The 19,365-nt window shown below is 44.2% G+C and overlaps 2 protein-coding genes across 4 annotated transcripts in view; one reads left to right on the top strand and one right to left on the bottom strand.

Moving 5' to 3' along the window:
* Positions 1 to 4,196: 4,196 nt before the first annotated feature.
* Positions 4,197 to 15,297, top strand: LOC107207551 (5-hydroxytryptamine receptor 5B-like). The gene is made up of 2 exons (XM_015634867.3): positions 4,197 to 5,208; positions 11,939 to 15,297. Exons 1-2 carry the CDS (start codon positions 4,435 to 4,437, stop codon positions 12,269 to 12,271), a joined length of 1,107 nt encoding a protein of 368 aa, XP_015490353.1. The 5' UTR covers positions 4,197 to 4,434; the 3' UTR covers positions 12,272 to 15,297.
* Positions 15,298 to 16,475: 1,178 nt separating this feature from the next.
* The window catches only part of CCDC93 (coiled-coil domain containing 93), a 33,532-nt gene continuing 30,642 nt past the window's right edge, over positions 16,476 to 19,365 (bottom strand). For 2 of the 3 annotated variants that reach the window (XM_015634865.1, XM_033515941.1), the window contains 2 exons: positions 18,861 to 18,974; positions 16,476 to 17,650 (listed from right to left, as the gene is read on the bottom strand). In XM_015634865.1, the coding sequence (XP_015490351.1) occupies positions 17,597 to 17,650; positions 18,861 to 18,974 (168 nt within the window). In that variant the 3' untranslated portion in view covers positions 16,476 to 17,596. Of the gene's footprint in view, positions 17,651 to 18,860; positions 18,975 to 19,365 lie in introns of those variants that run through there. The other variant, XM_015634866.1, reaches the window with a different exon arrangement.

Genomic DNA, 19,365 nt, shown 5'->3' with positions numbered 1-19,365 from the left:
GTGCCAGCTGTGCAGTTACTGTATGGGAATTAACTTTCATTAAAGCAGAGAAATGCTGAGGGACTCATTAGATGAACTGCAAAATGAATTACTGGGAAAGAGATGTAAGCAAAGCTGCAGTAAACCACTGTGAAGATCAGAGTGTGGTTCTGTGGGCACAAGCAGTGGCTGCAGTAGTGTGGAGTATTGGTTTGGAACAGGAAGAGAGTTGGGGTATGTAGCCAGTGAGCACCTGTTTGCCCACATGCTCGTGGCCAGAACTGGATGGCCTTAAAAGTGCATAAAAATTCCTGCCATTTCTAAAGTCTGAGATATGGAAAACTGACAAAGCCTGCACAACTCCTCCCTGTGATGCTTGGGTTGTATTTTCCTAATTTTCTAATACAAAGATCTTTGAAACAAACTTCTGTAGGAGATGGAGAGACTGGATGGTATTGCTGTAGAGTAATGGTAGCATACACTGAAAAAAAAAGTTAACACGGTTACTTAGACATAGATGTGTAATGGCTCCACCCTGCCTGTAGCATCTACAAGGCTCTATAAGCAGAAGACAAATTCCTGAGCTGAGACTAAATGGGAATTAAAAGCTTCCTGTCTTGTGCAGATGCAATTACCTTTTGCTTTGTTTATGAAATCGTAAATGACAAATAGTTTCTGATGAAATATCTGTGTATTGGGCAGCATCTATTCCACCATGGTATTGCAAGAGGTGCAAAAGATTGTCAAACTGGAAATCTGAGGTTTCCTTTGCAGCTTCCCCTGTTATCAATCTTGTGAGCAGTTAATAGACCTCAGCCATCAGGCTCTCAAGGCTTGTCTCATAACAGTGACCAATAGCTTGGGGACTAATATCGTGTGCCTTGAGAAATTGCTTTCTTCCTCTGAGAACCTTGACAAAGAAATTGGACTCTTTAAACCACTTAAGGGGGTGATCAAAACTGTCCTGCTTGAACTAGAGGATATTTTTGACAGTTCTTGGAACAGGCCCATAAAGGAGCACTCTGCCACTGAGTTATTGCTCATAATTGTGAAAAATCTTGTCATGATCTGAGTTTCCTGTGCCATAAAGCTGCCGAGTTATAGACAAGCACAATGCTGGTAGAAAGTGTTGCCATCCCATTTTTCAGGGTGAATGTCACAGGTAGAAGGCACTTTTATTGACAGTGTAGAGCAAGAATAGTTGGGAACTGGGTAAGATATTATCTACTGAGGTCTGCTGTAAATAAGTATGTTTATATTTTGGCAGTAATCAGCCTTTCTGTTTGATGTATAACTTGACAACTCATTTTGAGTAAGCTGCCAAAGCTCTGATGATTTGCTTTCCAGCTGGTGACTTGAGGCCTGGGGAAAGCAACTCACAGGAAAGGTGAAAAGTGCTATGTGATTTAAAAAAAATAATATTTTAGTAGAGATCCCGCTGTGAAGGAAGACATGATGCTGGCCAGGTCTGTGACTTTTGGTTCTACTTCTACCACTGCCCTGCTTAGGAGATCACTGTCCAGTTACTTCAAGTGCCCAAAACTTAGAAGGGATTTTACAGAGCCTGAAAAAGAGCCAGTTATTAGCCCTTGAAGGGTGGGTTGGTTGTTGGATTTGGGTTTTTTCCAAGTTAAAGTAATGCTGAAAGAAGCCTATAATCAAGAGGCTAAGCATACAGAATAAAGTGTATCACTGTTTCTAGCTTTTGCTCTATTAGCTTGGTTTTCTCAGGATTTTAGCTGACAGGAGAATTCATGCGACACTTACTGAGGCTTTTGTTTGTCCGATGCTTTTAGATTTATAGGAGGTGTTGAGCCCTGACAATAAGAATCCAGCCTCTTGAATTGGAATGTTCTTAGCTGCTAAAAAATCTGCTGGCTTGCATCAAAGTCATCAATACCATGATGTTGCTTCTGTCAAATCTCTTTATTGCTCAGCCACGTGGGGAACAGATTACTTCTTTGTTTCTCCTCTCAGCCAGCAGGATAAACTTTTGCTACAGAGTTGTGAGGAGAAGTAGAGGAAAGATGCCATTAGAAGAAGGGAAGACAAATGGAAAATTGGGGTCCTGTCTAGAAACACATTCACTTTGCTATATTGCTGTCATCCAGGTTAAGAACTGCATTCACTTTTCAAAAAAAACCCCAAACCCTTAGCATACTCTTCAATAGCAGTCCATCTTCCCTGACACTTTTGTAAGCTGAAACACTGAAAAACATAACCAACCTCTACTATTTTTTCCTAGATGGTTGGAATTTAAAGAAAAAAAAAATTAAAAAAAATTGTAGGCTCTGCAAAAACTTGTATAACAGTTAAAAAAATTCCAAATTCTCCTCTCTTCTGACTGTCAGCTAAAGATGTTGAGACACCCAGGCCTTTCTGGGCTCTTCTATGAGTGGTTACAATCACCTGTGAATGTTTTTATTATTAATAAAATCAATACTAGCAGGCATGTATATGACATCTAGATTCTCCATCACATTTTCAATCATAAAAGTATGGAACCAGCTGTCAAAGGAATTTGGAAGGTTTGTTTTTTGCCTAGAGCTGAAATTTTTTATATATTTCTCAAATTAATTGCTGGATTTATATAACTGACTTTTTTTATAAAAAATGCTTTAGAAAGGAGGCTGATTTTCTATTACAGAGGATGGAATAAAACTGCATCTGCTAGAAGATTTTGTAGCACTTTTGAATCTAAAACAAAAAATGGAAAATGAGTCAAGTTCAGTGTACTCCCTTTATTATGGTCTAAAAATAATCTGTCTCTAACAGATAAAACCAAACTTCTGGAAAATTTAACATTAAATTTTATATATTTGCTATAAAAATGCAGCATCACTTCACAAAATGGATTGGAATTCTGTTATATCTGGATGAATCATCACCCTCCAGAGCTGTTCCTAAGCTGCATGATGTCCTTGGAAGCGCTTGGAAATGGTGCTGTAACAAAGCTGGCCTGGGCAGCTGCTCCCTGGGGAGGACAGACACCTCAGCACAGCTGAGCAAAGGGGACCTTGGACACAAATTGCAAGGAGGCAGGGAGGGTTAAGCCAAGTTAAGAACTTTCAGACTGACAAAAAGAAATATTATGACAAGACTGAGTCTGAAAAGATTCAGTTAAAGAGAGTCCTGAAGTGGTGTTTGGTAAAGTGATGAGAACAAGGAAATTTGTTTGGCAATTTTTCATCTCTGTCCCAAGTTTTTTTCTCATCAATTCTCAATTATTTCTGTTTTCAACAGGGAAAAGTGGGAACAGATGCAAATGAAGAAGTAAAGTATTTAGACTTAACAGAGCTTTCTATTTTCCACCCTTTTGTGTTTTGCATCCTTCAGTCTTCTCGAAAGCACCACAAAGTACCAAACATCCAGATGGAAAGACGACATTCCCTTGTATTCACTGTTAATCCTACTGTCCGTCTCCAAGCCCTTGGTCACATATTTGCTTATTTTAAGAGCAATGAAATGGTTGGTGAGGGAACGTGGCAGGAAGGGGCTGTGAGAAGAGGGTGTCCCATACCCTCATGGCGTGCATGGGGAGAAGGGGGTGTCTCGTCACCACCTGGTTCTGTGGGGACACAGACGACTGCTGTCCACTCGGCCCTGGTGAGGCCACATCTGAGCACTGTGTCCAAATCTGGGCTCCTCCATACAAGAAAGGCAGGGACCTGCTGAAGAAGGTCCAGCAGAAGCCACAAAGATCATGCAGGGTCTGGAGCATCCCTCTTCTGTGGAGAGACTGCAGGAGCTGGGCCTGTTTAGTCTGAAGAAGACTGAGAGGGGATCTCATTAACGCACATTAAGATCTCAAAGACAGATGCCAAGATGGTGCCAGACTCTTTTCAGTGGTGCCTAGCAACAGGACAAAGAGTTATGGCCACAAACTAAAACACAAGAAGTTTAACCTCAACCTGAGGAAGAACTTTACACTGAGGGTGGCAGCGGACTAAAAGCTGCCCAGGGAGGGCGTGGAGTCTCCGGAGACATTCCAAACCCACCTGGCCATGTTCCTGTGACACCCGCACGCGTTGACCCTGCCTGGGCAGGGCGGTGGGACGGCACGACGTCCAGAGGTCCCTTCCAGCCGCGCGTCCCTCCCCTCAGGGGCCCGCGGCAGCAGCCGGGGAAGCCGCGCCTCCCGCCGCCCCCGAGGCGGCCGCTGGGGCGGAGCGGCAGCAGCGGTGCCGCCCGCCCGCCCTTGCTGCCCGTGCGGGAGCGCCGCCGCGCCTCCCTCCCTTCTCCAGGCTGCCTCCCTTCTGCAGCCGCCCGGGATGGGCGTGCGGAGCGGCGGACGGGAGCCGCGGGCAGCGCTGGGGCGGCGGCACATGACGGGCGGCCGCTGAGCGGAGGCGCGTCCCGGTGCGGGGCTCTCGCTCTCCGGCAGCGGGGCTGGGGCAGTGCTGGCGGCCTGGGAAGGGGCAGCAGTGAGGGGTCCTGTGAGCCCTGGTCCCGGGCATGGCGGAGAGCCTGAGCCCCTGCTCCCCACGGGGCCAGTGCCAGCCCAGCATGGGCGCCAACACCTCGTCCGCCAACGTGGACGCCAACGCCTCCTCCTCGGTGGTGGGCGGCAGCGCGTGGAGGGGCCGGGAGCCCTTCTCCGTCTTCACCGTCCTCATCCTGACCCTGCTGGTGCTCCTGACCGTGGCCACCTTCCTCTGGAACCTGCTGGTGCTGGCGACCATCCTGCGAGTGAAGGCCTTCCACCGGGTACCCCACAACCTGGTGGCCTCCACGGCGGTGTCGGACGTGCTGGTGGCGGCCCTGGTGATGCCGCTGAGCCTGGTGAAGGAGCTGTCGGCCGGGCGGCGGTGGCGGCTGGGCCGGGAGCTGTGCCTCGTGTGGGTGTGCTTCGACGTGCTGTGCTGCACGGCCAGCATCTGGAACGTGACTGCCATCGCCCTGGACCGCTACTGGTCCGTCACCCGGCAGCTGCAGTACACGCTGCTCGCCCGCCGCCGCATCTCCAATGTCATGATCGCTCTCACCTGGCTGCTCTCCGCCGCCATCTCCCTCGCCCCGCTCCTGGGCTGGGGCGAGACCTACAGCCCCGAGCAGGAGCGCTGCCAGCTCAGCCAGGACCCGTCCTACACCATCGTCTCCACGGGCGGGGCGTTCTACCTGCCCCTCTGCGTGGTGCTCTTCGTCTACTGGAAGATCTACAAGGCGTCCAAGTTCCACATGGGGGGCCGCAGGAGGAACGCCGTGGCGCCCCTGCCCGAGGCTGCCCAGGTAAGGCTGGGCAAGGGGAGGGAGCCCCTGCTGCTCCCCCAGGCGCTGCGATCCTGCTTCTCGCCAGCTCCCGGCCCTCACCCCTGCCATGATGGGTTCGGCGCAGCGAGAAGGCTGCGAGGTGCCCGGGGGCTCCGCAGTGAGTTTAACTTTGTCACAGGCTGGACGTGAGCAGTAGTTAGCCAGCCAAAAAGTGTAGCTCCTGGAGAAGAGCTTTATTCTCTTTTTTCCTTGTGTGATATAAGAGTAAGGGGCAGGTGCATTCGATGCCAGTCGAGAGAGACTTGAAAATTGTCTCTTTGTTTTGAATTTGCCGTTCCTTGGGGTTTTTTTCCTCCTTACGTTTATTTATAGCGTTGGTGGAGTAAAAAAAGGCATAAACAGATCCCTAGGTCCTGTACCGAGATAAATGCACATTTATCTACAGCACAGACTCTGTGTGTCTGAATAGATTTTGGTAAGCAAATTACGCACTATACACAACATATATATATATATACACATATTGATGTGTTTGGGCTATTTTACCTTCGATACTGCTCACTGCCTAATGTTGAAGCAATGAGCAATCGTTTCTGGTTTAAAATCACCTGCTGGCTTCAAAACCATGTTCTTCTTATCCCAAAGATTGTCTGTAATGCTGCAGTGCCCTAGCCGTTTGGGAGATCTCGTTCATTTTGGGGATACACCTTGCTGACAGGAATGCTGTGTCCCTTCAGAAGAGTTGGGGTTGGCTCCTTGTGCCCCATAAGTCAGGCTCTCTGCATTATGTTGCTGTCACCCATTCTATGCCTCCACCGTGCTTGGCTGTGAACTTTCCCTGCTTTCTGTCACATACTCTTACTCTCACACCTACCAGTCTTTATGTTTTTGTGATTGCATGTTGCACTTCCTAAGGCCAGTCCCTTCCCAGTAGCCAAAGATGAGCTGTGTGGATGTTAGGGATACCTACAGAGAACATTTCCACTGGGGCTAATCCTGTGGAGCCTCATTCCCCTGCAAAATCTTGTCTTTGCTTTGGAGTCAAGGAAGCTCGTTATTATGGTGACAAGTGAGAGTCTGGAGGTTGTGTCCCCAGATTCTTGCAAGAAATAACAGCACTGACAATCACATGTGATTAGACTCGCAGATTTGAATCATAATATCTTGAAGATACTTTTAATATATATTGATTTATGAAGGTATCTTCTATGGAAAAGCAAAATATTTCTTAGAAAAGTTAAGACTTTTTTTCCTACAATCTTCAGCCCCTAGTCTGCACCAAATTTCTTCCAAATAGTTTTAAGTATGATGAAAGTATTGCTTGGAATTAATGTATAATCTCTTCAAGCACAAAAGCCAGCTGATTTGTAGTGCTTTTGCATGCTCTATCTTTTACATACACACATACCCATACAGGACTAACTGTTTGGAATCTAAAATTCTGAGAAGGGAAATGAGCTGAGGCATTGCTGCTCAAGGCAGTGGAGAGACACATCACATGGCAGTTTTAGCAAGACACAGTCTGGCTGCAAATTGTCAAAGTTCTGTCTGCAAGAGGCCCTGCGTGGGCCCAGCACGGCTGCCAGGTGAGTGCAACGTCTGGGGGCTGCTTTAGGCTGCACTGGCTAAAGGGCTCTGGGGGAGTGAGCTAAACATCCATTTTGGAGGGGTTATATAATACCAGCAAATGCTCAAGCCTTTGCTTGAGTAGGTCTTCTTTCTCACATTGGTGTGATTGACATATTAACTTCTCCTAAAGGGGATTCTTGAATCTGCAATCGGTGTGTAGTGACAACTTCCTCCATTGTCCCAGCAGCTCTGTTTGCTGACTTAAATTAAAAGACTTCTGATTCAGATGCCAACTTGACTCCTCACCTGCAGGAAGAGAGCTGATGCTGCATGTGTGTACATTAAATGAACTTGTGGATCAAGCGAGCTGGCATTCAGGATGCATTTCTTTTTTTCTTTCTAAATTAAGATACCAATATTTACATAGCAAGTGTTATCCTGATCCTTTTTAAGCTTGTGGTAGTAGGATCCATCACATCCACAGGAGGAGTAGCAGTTCCCCAGTGAATTCTGGAGGGGAATCTTCACACACATCCTACTGTTCTTTGGCAAAACCCTGATGTTTTTTTAACATGCAAACACAAAGGTAACATTGCCAAGCTTTGCCTCTCTGCATGCAGCAGGGATCAGGCTGTCAGCATCAGCCCTCTCCTCTCTGTTGGGGCAAATTCAGTTCTGCATCTTGTGGTTTGCCCATAAAATCATTCTTATTTTCCCTTTCTTTCTCCCTTGATGTCTCTCCTTCCTGTACTTTCTTCCATGTCCATTCTCAGGGAATGCTCACCTGTTATACTCACCCTGGCAACATTTTCCTTCTGTCACTGTGACTGGATATCAATTTCCCTCTGCATCTATGTCAGTTCTCACTCCAGGTGCCCTGCACCAGTTGATCTGAGGAATATTAGTGGGTTTTTTTTGGCAGACAGTGCCAAAGGCTGGCAGTGCTTCCTAGCCGGGAGGTGAGCAGTAACAGCAGGGATCCCTGCTGGGAAAGATGTCTGTGTTGCAGTCAGGAATGAGCTGTCAGGTAGTGTCAGGGCTGCAGTCCATGGCTTGAGGTACAACCAACTGGTTAATTCTGCCAAAACTAAGGACAGAAAAGGTCAGATGCCATAACACTCAGTTGCCAGTAGGGATGCTTTGGAAAAACAGTGCACAAAGTGGAGCAGTGAGGTTGGTACCTTGATGTTTGTCAACCAACAGAGTCAGGCACCAAAGTGCTTTGCAGGTTGTCCCTGTATATAAGTGCATATAAATATAAATATATATATATATAATGGTTTGGGTTTGTTTTTTTTTCACAGAGAACGGGCATATCTTTGAAACTGGGCATTGGCATTCATACCTTATGCTCCTGTACTCTTAGAGCTGCAGAACAGAATAGTTACAGAATAACTATTTCGAGTCATTCTTTGGTTAAAATTTTGCTTTTGTTGCTGAAAAATACTTTTCAAAACCTTTGAAAAAATTTGGGTGAGAGATGGACATGAAACATCTGAGATGCTTCAGGTTTTAATGAGAGCTTGGTTTTTTGCTTTCCTTTGAAATAAAATAATTGCCAAATTTGGATCCTAAATTAAGCTGGTGCTTTTATAATTATTTCTTTGCCAATTATGAAACTCCCTGAAAAGTGAATTCTGCAGGCAACACTGATGTGAGTGACCCTCATTAAAAATCTAGTGACATACCATCACTGACAGAGAGCTATGCTCTGTCACACCTTGTTGACAGCAGGCAATAATTCTCTCTCTGAACAGTCCAATTGAAATAAATGAGACTGCTTGAAAAACAGCAGATACTGCTGGATAGTGCCCTTTTAAATCAATGAAATCCCTTGTAGCATAGGGATGGCCCAGCAAAACCAAGGATGATGGGATCTGAATGTCTGCATAACTTACATGTAGCAGTGGCAAAATCAGGTTTAAATTTTCATATGAGGAGTTAAAAACCAAGTTCTGTTGATGACTGGTGGAGGTTTTGTTGTGGTTTTTTTTAGTTTATTTTCTTCCACCCCTCTCAAAATACTTATATAGTGTATAAAAACATTAGGCATCATCCAAACCTTAGAGTTTTGTGAGAGCCCTCTTTGGATAACATCTGGCCCCAGAGCTCCAGAGGTGATGTGTTGTTCTGCATCTTGGCCCATTCAGCTTCTCCAACTCACTTAAGCAGTCAGGACAGTGTGGGAGAAAATGCAGATTCTTCTTTTCTGAAGGGGTCACAGGCATTTTATTTCTTATTTCTGCCTCTGTATAAGTAGAAGAGATGGGTCAGGAAACAAAGTTCAGCTGTCCAGAAGAGTTGCCAAAAATGTCCAGAAAGGAGTGAGGCAGGAAGCAAAATGGAGTGGGTAGTGATTTCTTGGTAGAAATACAGAGTTAGTCCTGCTTACAGCAGAAGAAAATCCTGTGAGAGAATGTGGGTGTTCTCCCTGTCAAATGAACTGTTTGTCGTGTTGGTGGAGCATCCAAGAGAGCATAGACATTTCTGTTATGATCCTTTGTTGTGCATTTAGCTTCTTGTGTTCTTGTTCAAAGAGCAAGAAGTGTGCCAGGGCTGCACTGAGGCAGTAATGACCTTTGCTGAACCGCACTGTGACAGGCAAGCTCTGAACTTGTGGTGCTAAACCAGATTTGGTTGATGTTTATCATCTTTACTGTTGTTTTGTTATTGCAGACCCTGCAGGTGCAGGACAAACACAGAGTACCTGCCACAAAGGACCAGTAATAATAATCATTAAAGCAATAAGGAACATTTTAAGTCAAGGGATTTAGTCAGAAGCTCCTTGGTCGTATGTTTTCTGTGATATTCTAGGAACACAGGACAGCTCTGGGAACAGGTAGCCATTTAGGAGTAGTAATTTACTGGGTACAGACAAACAGAAGGGTATTGAACTGTAATTGCTGATCAATGTACAGAAGAATGAATTCTGGAACTAAAACCAAATTCCTTTGTGACTGTAGAAGGATTTGTACTTGAGCTCATTTCCTTCATTTAATCTCTTTATTATTCCCACAGAACAGCAGTCATCTCTGCACTTCTCACAGCCTGTTGTCCTGGAAATAGCTGATTTCACGAGTTCAGAATTCTGGCCTCAGAGTAGCAGTCCTTTCACAGCAGCTATTTCCCCAGTGCTCCTCACTCGCAGCTCCTGGAGCGGTGCCTGGGCAGATGGAAGGAAATCTGTGCCCAAGGCAGAGTGTGCTGCTAGACACCGAGTGAGAGCAGTGTGCAACACTGCAGAGATGGCTCCAGCATAACCCAAGGCATCTCCATGGACTGCTCTGATTTAGTCTGTGACCACCTCTTCTGCTGTCACAGCTTGCTTGCTCAGTAGTAAGCCCAAAATGGGGATAAAGGTTCTGTACTTGTCTTTTGTTCTGTGTGGTACAGGGATAAAGGTCAGCTGTTGTGACTTACATTGGGAACTGGAGTTGTGTAAAGCCTCTGAGACTGGCACTGGGAACTGCAGGTTTGGTACAGTTAGAGCTGCATTTAGTTCTAGCAAGTAATTAACAAAATGTACCATGATCTATTTTCACTTGCTGTTTTGTATTCAAAGGCCTGACCTAACAGCCTTCAGTAGGAGCTTCAGCAGGCTGTAAATGCAGGCTTCATTGTGGAAAACACCTGAGGACTGAGGCATCTTCTAGCAAAGGAAATTAAATAACTTCTTCTTAGAATATGTAATTAAGTGATAAAATAATTCACTGTCAGAATTTACTGCTAGTAAATTCTGCAATCAGAAGTAGGAGAAGGCTCTGGTTTGATGATGGCACACAGCAAGCTCCATCTTTTGAGTAAGAGTTGAAGGTTAAATACAGGACCAAACTGTGCCTGATGCTCATGACAATGTCCTTTGTGTGGCTGTTCCCAAGAGGCACTTATGTAACTATTCCTCAGGGCTAAGACATAATCTTTCAGGGTTGCTTGTCACAGATTTGTCCTCGTGTCATACATTCATCCCTTTTTGCAGAGTGTGATTAAGGATGTGCAGAGCAAGTCCTTCTGCAGACAAATGGTGTGATCCTTGCTACATGAGGGGTGTCCCATTTTAATTGTCAGTACGGATGTGATTTTCATTTTCCTCCATTATTTGCCTGCACCTATAATCTGCTGCTCTGATGTTCTGCAGCCCTGTCTCGTGTCTGAGGGTACAGACAGGGATATCCATCCTGATGAGTGATTGTTCAGCCACTGACAGTGCTTCATTGTTTGAATTGCTGTGCTCATTCTGAGTAGAGGCCCTCCATCTATTACAAAGGTAGCACATGCATGTGGAATATGCAGCTAATTTAACAATTTGATCCATATTTGGAGTGCTGTCAAAGTTTTGCAGTGCCTGTGAATTATCACTCAGGCAAATTTTACAGCCTTAAACTGTTGATTTTACTGCACTCTCTTCATAACTGTAGCACCTAGAAGACCTTTAATATCACAGACACTTCAATCTTCAGATTCAGATCCCTAGGGAGTGTGTTCATCTGGTCAGACTCAAAGCACATGAGTAACTTCAGCCCAGAAGCTGTTTGCCCCAGAGCACGGTGCTGCACTCACTGCAGAGTATGAGTGTCTTGCCCTTAGTGAGAGGAGACAAGCACTGTCGACAGCCTGGAGTAGCTGAAATTTTTTCCTCTCATATAACTTCTGCTGAAGCCAGAGTTTGAATTGAGGGCTAATTGAAATGCTGTTTTTCTGGCAATGGAGTACTTTTTGAGAAAATACAGAATCACAGAATGGTTTGACTTAGAAGGGACCTCTGGAGATCATCTAGTCCAAGGTCCCTGCTGAAGCAGTTCACCTAGAGCGGGTGTAAAGGCCGTGTAGCAGCATGGGTCTGGTGCAGGGATAGGTAGCAGGCACAGGCCTTTGTTAGCCTGCCTGATTTCCCCCTAGGTATGAAGACTTCCAATAAAATAAACTGGAAAAGAATCCCACAACACACATGGCACCAGGTACTCTTTATTAAGCTCTGTTTGTCAGTAAGACTTGGCAGCTTTTCCAGTGTAACGAGAAGCCTGGTAACTTTGGCACTCTGGGGCATTTCATTTTTTTTAGCATGGAAGGAGTGTAGTTGGGGCCTTTTGTGTAGGTGCACAGATGTTGTGCTGTCATTTAAAAGTAATACTTCACTCAAACAAACTGTCTTGGTAAGAAACTGTGTTTGCTTTTGTTTGAGGTGAAGGAAGCTTCTCAGGAACCACAGATGGTGTTTACAGCGCGTCGTGCAGCTATCACTTTCCAGACAGATGGAGAAACATGGAGAGAACAGAAAGAGAAAAAGGCAGCTCTGATGGTTGGCATCTTAATTGGAGTTTTTGTACTGTGCTGGATCCCTTTCTTCATCACAGAATTAATAAGTCCCCTCTGTTCCTGCAACATCCCGCCCGTCTGGAAAAGCATCTTTCTTTGGCTTGGCTACTCAAATTCTTTCTTTAATCCTCTCATTTATACAGCATTTAACAAAAATTATAACAATGCCTTCAAGAACCTTTTTGTAAAGCAAAGATAAAAGGAGACACAGAAGAGAAAATTATTATTGCATTATAGAGCGATTTCTTGAGGGAAACATTCCTGTGATATGTACAGTTTTTATGCACTAGAGCTACTTGAGGGGATTTAGGAGCAGTGAAAAAGAAGATGGAAGATGTCTGGAAATAAACCTACTGAGAGTTTACAGTTCCCCCTTAGAAATACTTATGTGCTGTGCCAGGGTTTGGCAGAGAAAGTGGAGGCAGGGAATGCCTCTCATCTGCTCTTCAAATCATCACGGGAAGCGCTGTGTGTGTCCAGTGCTGCTGCTGTCACACCCAACACGGCTGATCCTGCCCAGCCAGCCCCGGGGCCGTGCTGGAGCTCTCCTCATTAGCAAAGGCACCGCTGGGAGCTGCTAATTGAGCAATACTGACATGTTTGTGACATGGGCAGGATGCTGGCTTCGGTTTTGAGGTTTATTTGGAAGGGAATAAACATGCTGCAGTCAATCAGTCCTTGAGCTGATGTGATATTAAAGTAGATGACCAAGCAGCTGAGAAACACATCCTGCCTTGATTGAGGGGCTGTGTGCTCTGCAAGCAGCAGGACTTGATGGGCAGACCTGGTCAAACAGGGGTCAGCTGTGTCCCAAACACAAAGAGGTCACAAACAGGGGTTAAGTGAAACTTTAGAGGCAAGTACAGAATTATTCAGAGCCCCTGAGATTGTGCTCTCACTGATTGCAAAGGAGGATCTAGTGAGGATTTTTTACTTGTGTTGTCCTCTCACTCTGCCAGGCTCAGGCTCTCCCTGTTTAATGAAACCCAGGTGAGCTCAAGATAGAAACCAACACCTCCAAGTGAATGAGGACTGTATGTATGGTTATTTCATGCTGCCATAAAACTGAGCAGGCATCTGTGTTACAAACACCAGCCAGGATGTTCAGTCACACCAGGTGTGCTGGCAGCAACACGTGGCTGCTTGGCAGTGCCAGGTGAGTGCCTGCACCGTGTCTGGGGCCCTTGCACCATAAATGTACTCATCAGCCTGGGTGAAGTCAACAATTTGTCAGCTGGCATCAACTTCCTCCTGCTGTAACAAAGGGGTAGATGCCATCAGGTCTGACTCCCCAAAACCCAAGCCTTAAATAGTTTTCCCAAGATCTGACAAACACCCCTGCCCCAACAATACATAAATAATCTATTTCCTTCCATACTGCCAAGTCCATCTTGCTTCATATTTGTTTCTCTGGTGGGTTTTACTTCCTCCCCTGCTCTGAGTGGGAGAGCTGACAGCATCTCTGAGTATTTCTAGCATGGCAGCTTTTTACTGACACAGAGTCCCAGGAGGCTTAAGAGAGCTTGGCTGCATCTCAGGAGCGCAGTGTATGGTGAGGTCAGGCAGTGCTGTACCTCACACCTGCAGTGCTGTGACAGTCCAGTGTGACCTGCTGTGCCTACAGCCACAGCCACCTGTGTGTCTTGCATTCCTGCAGAGGATACTTCTCTCAATTTCAGTGGGAATTCAGAAGGTTTAATAACCTAGAATTTCAAAAAGTTGTTAGATAATGACTCAGAATTAAATGCCAATTTAAATAACTTTCCCTTGTGACTCTCAACTTGCCTGCATATGGAATAACTACCATTCAAACCAGTGTTTGGAGGCTTAATTAAACCAGAAGGAAGGCACATATGTAAGAGACTGAATGTTACTAAAACCTGCAGCCTCCTTCAGAACCACTGACATATTTTTCAAGTCAATTGAATTTTTTTTATGTAAGAGAGTCAGTCCTCTAAAACCTTCAAAATCCAAACAGATGACATGGAAGGAGGAAATGCAGAGGTCATCTTGAGCTGGTGTTGAAAAGCATGTGGCACTCCTGAAGTTTCTGATAATCATGTTTTGGACAAATTTTAGTGCCAGTACTCCCTCTCAGCCTGGTAAGCCAAGGCATTACTATCACACAAATCCAATGCCAGCCCTGGTGCCCTGGCCCATCCCAGTCTGGCTGCACATTGCAACTGACTGGAGCAGCACCTGGCTCCAGTTCCAAAACCCTTCCCGAAGCAAAACAGGCTGTGAAGGACCTTCTCCCATGGCTTGGCCTCTGGAACCTGGGAGAACACCACAGAGCTGCAAGGCCCCTGTGCAGTTCCTGCAGCTGAACACGTGCAGGGCATTGCTGCAGACACTGACCTGCAGCAGAGTACCTTCAGCAAGTGGGAGAGCTGCAGCAGGGCACTGACACAGCCCTCCTCCTCCTTCTCAAGGATGAATTTAGCTCCCCTGGGAGGCGAGGCTGGGCCTCTGGAATTTTGCTGTGAGAAGTTCTGAAGATAAGCAGCCAGTGCTCTGCCCACCCAAACATCTGTGCCAGCAGTGAGTGTTCCAGTGACAGGCTCACACAGCCGGCCCCGTCCTCCGTACGCACCCAGAGCGACGAGAGGCAAGCAGAGCTTTTATTTCATTACAGTGGCTTTAGAAAGCTCTTAACAAAATCAGCTTCCCACACTGGCTCTAAATGCAGACTACATTCAGAACAGCAGCAGCACAGTGTTGGAATTTAAAATTCTGGTTTTTAATCACAGCTTACTGTGGAGCAAAGAAAATATGTTATCAGGGGTTGTTGCCTAACCTGCTGGATGCTCCCAGACCAAGCTAAATGACAGTACCTTGACTATCCAAACAGAAAAAAAAATAAAAATCAGGTATTCTGAAGGGACATCATTTGTCTTAGATGTTATTGTAATTTATTTCCCCAACAGAAGCTGCCAATTTGGAGTACACAATCATCTCTGCTTGTAAGCAGTGGACTACTAGTTTTAAACTCTTATTTCCTGACACTGGATTTCCTCCTAGAAAAACTTACTGGAAAAAAACTTACTGGAGCCCATTGCTCAGCAGAAGCAATGCTCAGATTGTTGCACCCTGCAAAAAGGCTCTGATAATCCTGCAGCAGCTGTGCTATGGGAGCTCAGAGTGTGCAGAAATTAAAGTGTTTTGGAAGATGAGTGTGAAGAGACAATTCTAATAACCCTAATAAAGAAATTAAGTTTTGCTGCAGGTCCTGTAAATGTTACTTTACAAGCCTGGTAACACCAAATGAATTCAGGGCAAGACCTTTCTCTTTCAACAAGGAAATCCAGCAATACTGAAGAAAAAAATCTGAGAAAGTCTCAATTTCCCACTTGCAATCAGTTGAGATGGAGATTTAAGGCAGATTCTCCTTGCTGTTAGTTCCTCCCCAGGTATGAGGAGAAATGGCACCCAACACATAGAACCTGTGCTGGAAAGCAAGGAACAGCTGCTGGAACTGCTTTCACACCCTCACCAGCCTCCTTCCTTCTCCTTTCCACATGAGCCTCACACCAAAGCTAGTGGCTATCAGCCCTGGGCTCCATCTACAACAGTCAGTTATGCTCTGATTTATCCTTTGTGAGCAACAACTGCATCTTCACAAACCTCAGAAGCTCCTAGTTAGAGCAACAGATCTCACATTTTTACATTCCTTGTGGAAGTTTCCAGGTTACTGTGCTTGTAGCAGGTAAGGAGGAATTTTAACATTATACTGAACAAATAATCACATCATTTATTCTACATGCAAATTCATTATTTACCATACCTAGGAAATTTTGCTTGATGCTAAAAAGCAATCATGATTAAAATTATAAATCCCAAACTGAAATGCCCATTCAAGTTATAGTTTTAGCGTTTCATGGTACACAAACACAGCACAGTTTGAATTCCCAAGTAGGTCTACTTGGTGCCAAAGCTGAGTTAAGAAAGAAAGAGTCTTACAGTTTTTATAGAGGGCAAAGTTTGTAGACAGAAATAATGCTTCCCAATATCAAAGCTGACTACAGGAAGTCTACAAGCAGCACTCAGTGCAGGTTTCCTTCTTGGAAGGAATGCTAAACATAATTTTTTCCTTCTTTGAAGGGATGGAATCTGATTTTGCCTTTGATATTTTGCTAGCCCTGGGCAGACTGACTTTTTGAGCAGATGCAAGAGGAGCAGCCCAAATCTATTCCCTCACTAACCAGTGTGGGGGAGTGAGGTTCCAGCTTGCTCAGTGGGAAGGTTTTCTTTCTGTTTGTGCTGAAGGAACAGGACACCACGAAAACAGTGACTTACTTGACTATGGACACGATTCATCTTTTAATGCACTTGGAATTCAAGAGCCTGGGAAAGCTTCCAAGGCAAGTGCCACCTTAAAAATACGATAGCAGAATGCCACTGGATCCCAAACATTCTTTATTTTATATTCACTGCCATAGAAAGTAATCAAACAGCACTGTCATCAGTGTCAGTGGGAAAAGAAGGAACATGAGTTTTCTTCTCCTGAAGATGTCATGTACATTAAGAAGTCAGTCCAAAATCCTGGTGTTAAGTACAAAAAGCAACTGTTTGAATTATAAAATACTGTATATACAGATATAAAAATGTCTCAGAAAGTGTCCCACAAAGTTTCTGAACTTCCAAAAGCAAATCTTCAGCAGGGTAAGTAGGTTGTTGTCTTCAAAGGTGAGCATCAGTTCATTAGAGCAGAATGTCTCAATCTTTATCTTCCTATATTACAGGTGACAGACTTGGATTTTCATCCCAGCCAGGGATAACATGGTGATCCTAGTATTAAGGTGTTTTTTCCTGGAGCTATTAATTTAACAAGCACACTCTCTATATATAAAAATGAAATTTCAAAGAAATTTATACAACAGCTAGACTTTATAAAAATATAGATCTATAATTTTACACCAGGAATTATCCAAGGTAAGTTTTCATTTTCTTAGCCATTAGAAATTAATTGTTATCCTTTGGAATCTTATCTATGGCTAGAGTGTAAACTAAAATAATGTGAAGTTATTAGCTGGTAAAGCGAGTTTGAAGAATCTCAGTCTGTGGGGTTTTTTTGGGCCAAAATTAACAAACTACTGCATTCTGCAGTGCTCATCCTGTGGGGTGGTGGACATATTACACAGTACATGTAAACTTATTCCAAAATTTTCACCTAATTCAGCATTGAAACCCAAATAAAAATCATTCCCACTGTCCTTACTGTAGAAAGAAAAACCAACCCCAAACACAAATAAATAAAACTAGACAGTATTTCTATTTTGCTGTACTGTGTTAACTCTTTACTGTGTAGTGGAGGCAATAAAGAATAATACAGCCATGTGATGAGGGAATGTAAACTGAACACATACTGGAAAAACCAGACTTTTACAGCTGTGTGTATATATATTTTATATATATATCTATATATATCTATATATATACATCTACATTGCAGTTATAACTGTCACCTCACAAAAGAGATTCAATGGACTGAACAATCTTGTATAAACTTCCCAGCTGGAGTTCTTCAGGAAGAACTGGCTTTCAGCTTGGACAGCAGCATTTCATTCTTGCGGCATTCCTGTTAACAGAGAGCAAACACGTAAGGAGGAATTGCTCTTAACACTGCTGCCTGTAGCTGCACATCAACAGAACCAAACCTTTCCTTTCATTTTGAAACATCTCCAGGATCCACAGCAGCCTAAAGTGAGGAGCTGAAGATAATTCTGATTCATCCATAATGTTACTCCAGTGGCAACATTCATTAAACTTTATGACATGCAAGCATGAAGGATTGCTGCTTGACCTCCCATCTAAAGTTGTTACATGTAGCTAAAGCAAATTCAGCTTTTTACTTTTAAATAGAATAAATGTGAAATGGAGATTACTTGTAGGTGATCTGGAACCTCACAGGACAGCTCGCAAAAGAGTCAGTGCTCAGGGAACAACTCTCGATCAGGAAATATATTTACATAAGCACACCTGTGTTCAGTACCACAACCATGAATTCTTTTATTTTTAAGGGTAGCAGAGATGAGGAGAAATTCCCTCATATGGCAATGGAAGAAAAATAGATAGAAAAACCTAAAAATAAATCTACCTAAATTCTCCAAGTAGGATATAAAATTCTGTATGTCAGACAAGTACCTAAACAGGCCCTGTCATTCTGCCAGAGTACACTGAAACAGGAAAGAAATGTCTCAGAACAAAGCAGGAGTAATTACACAAAGATGTTTTTCCTTGAACATATGAAGCCAAATGACAATTTTGCCTGCAGCATTGCTGTTCATTCATTCATTCATTCATTCATTCATTCATTCATTCATTCTTGTGGAGACAGCAAGTAACAGAAGTCCATGATGATTAAAACTTGGGAAAGGCTAAATCAATGAAGTGTTATATAGTGCTTTCACAGTCATTAGGCAACAAGGCTGGTTCATTGAAGATTAACGACTGAGACCCTGCATTTCCTCCTTATTCACACAGATTTCCACACCCCTCTTTGTTCCAATACCTAACTACTCACAATCTTCAAAAGATTCCACTTGAAAACCTAAATATACCACTTGCCTGGCAACCTGTAACATGGAGAGGTGCCAGTCTAGCAGTGAAAGAACTCCCAGAATCAAATTCAGAGTCCACGATTCACATGGAGAAAATGACCAAGATACATCATGAACATGGTGTGATAAGCATCCTATCAGGAAATCTTGTGCATATATTAATGCACAAGTCACATCCAAATGGGTCACTGAACACATGACATCTGAACATAGCAAAAGTGTTCTTACCTCTTTAAATTCTTTCACTGTTTTGAAGTAAAGCCTCTGTTTCTCTAGAAGCTCTAAGTATTCATCGTTCAGCTGGTCTCTTCTCATTTTGTTTTCTTGCTTCTTCTTTTCCATCTGTTGGTGTGTAGGAAGGGTAAGAGATCATGAGATATACATGGACATACTGCATTAGGAACAACTATCTATAACACACAAGGGGAGAGAGATACTTCATAAATTATACCCCTGGCTCATGCTTGAAATGCAATGAACATTTAGATCAGCTCTTAAAAATTAAAAGCGCAATGCTGAAGTCTCAGTACCAGTGGCACTGGACGTGCAGGTGGAGGTGCAGGTTGGGACCCTGAGGTGCTGCTGACCCTCTTCAGCAGCAGAAAGCAGTTCAAGTCAGCTCCCACAGTCTGAGAAACCCTGTGCCTGAGGTGCAGGTCTGACTGCACCCACACAGTCCAAATGGAAGTGTTCTCACTGATTTCAGTGACATTCAGCTGTCTCAGGCATTTAA

The sequence above is a fragment of the Parus major genome, chromosome 7, assembly GCF_001522545.3.
Source record: "Parus major isolate Abel chromosome 7, Parus_major1.1, whole genome shotgun sequence".
NCBI classification, from domain to species: domain Eukaryota; kingdom Metazoa; phylum Chordata; class Aves; order Passeriformes; family Paridae; genus Parus; species Parus major.
This window is presented reverse-complemented; position numbering and strand designations above follow the sequence as displayed.

Excerpts from the sequence above, each read along its gene's own strand:
- LOC107207551 (XM_015634867.3), top strand. The coding sequence starts at position 4,435 with ATGGCGGAGAGCCTGAGCCCCTGCTCCCCACGGGGCCAGTGCCAGCCC. Across the intron at positions 5,209-11,938 it reads CCCTGCCCGAGGCTGCCCAG|GTGAAGGAAGCTTCTCAGGA; the intron begins GTAAGGCTGGGC and ends CTTTTGTTTGAG.